General features: G+C 60.1%; 1 protein-coding gene across 1 annotated transcript in view; it reads right to left on the bottom strand.

Moving 5' to 3' along the window:
* The window catches only part of LOC125488009 (macrophage-capping protein-like), a 12311-nt gene that overhangs the window by 992 nt on the left and 10310 nt on the right, over nt 1–1009 (bottom strand). The window contains exon 6 of the mRNA XM_048620750.1: nt 870–958. Within this exon, the coding sequence (XP_048476707.1) occupies nt 870–958 (89 nt within the window). The remainder of the gene's footprint in view (nt 1–869; nt 959–1009) is intronic.

Below are 1009 nucleotides of genomic sequence, written 5' to 3'. Positions count from 1 at the left end.
GGAACAGGAGGCCATTCAGCCCCTTCTCCAGCCTGTTACACAGGGAATAGCAGGAGGCCATTCAGCCCCTTCTCCAGCCTGTTACACAGGGAACAGCAGGAGTCCATTCCGTGTGGATTTCCTTCCCCAGTGGTCGTCAGGGAACCAGATGAGTCTCTATAAGGGTTGATGGGAGATCCAATGGTCACCATTACTTTCCCTCCCAGGGTGACAGCCTAAATTCCATTTCCCCCTCTTGGGGAGGTAGGAGGGGGTCGACGGGGGACTCCGGGGATTCGAGCTCTGGCCCCGTTAGCCCTTGACGAACCCTTCCTGCGCCTTTCCACCGGGAGGCTCCCTGGGATGGACGGCCTCCGCTAGGAGGAGGGGCTGGGGGTGGGACGGGTTCGTTTTCCCCTGGAGCAGACGGGGCTGAGAGGGGAAGGGGGCCTGGGCTAGGACCAGAAGGGCCATTGGCCAAAGACGAAGTGGTTTAGGGTGGGTGGGGGGGGGGGGGGTGGTGGGATCTCAGGAAACATTTGGGGTGGAAGAAAAACGCTCTACACTCGCTGTGTCTGTATAAACCACGCAGTCGGCATAGGGGGCTAGGTACGACGGGCCACAGGGCCTTTCGCGATGCTGGGGGTGTGGGGGGTGGTGGGGGGGGAGCTTTAGCGGCTGCTCCCCTGCTCTGAGGAGCGAGACGGGTGGAATGGGCTGAAGATTTTTGACTGGGGGTGGGGGTTGTTCAGGGAAGTGGGGACGGAGACGGGGAATATTATCAGACGCTGGGGGAGGAGGAGAGGTTGTGTTGAGGGTTGGAATCTCTCTCTCTATCGATGGGCTGAATGGCCTTGCCCTGATGCAGTTCGCGGATGTCGCGGGGTTACCTGGGTGTTTGATGGATAGTTCCGCTGGGAGATGACATCCTCGGCCACTTTCAGCGCAGCTCGCCGCTCCTCACTGTTCGCACCCCGTCCTGCACAACACGGAATGGTCACTCACTGGGGTCTTTCTGACACACTCACAC

Source organism: Rhincodon typus, chromosome 48 (genome assembly GCF_021869965.1).
Source record: "Rhincodon typus isolate 14 chromosome 48, sRhiTyp1.1, whole genome shotgun sequence".
NCBI lineage: Eukaryota > Metazoa > Chordata > Chondrichthyes > Orectolobiformes > Rhincodontidae > Rhincodon > Rhincodon typus.
This window is presented reverse-complemented; position numbering and strand designations above follow the sequence as displayed.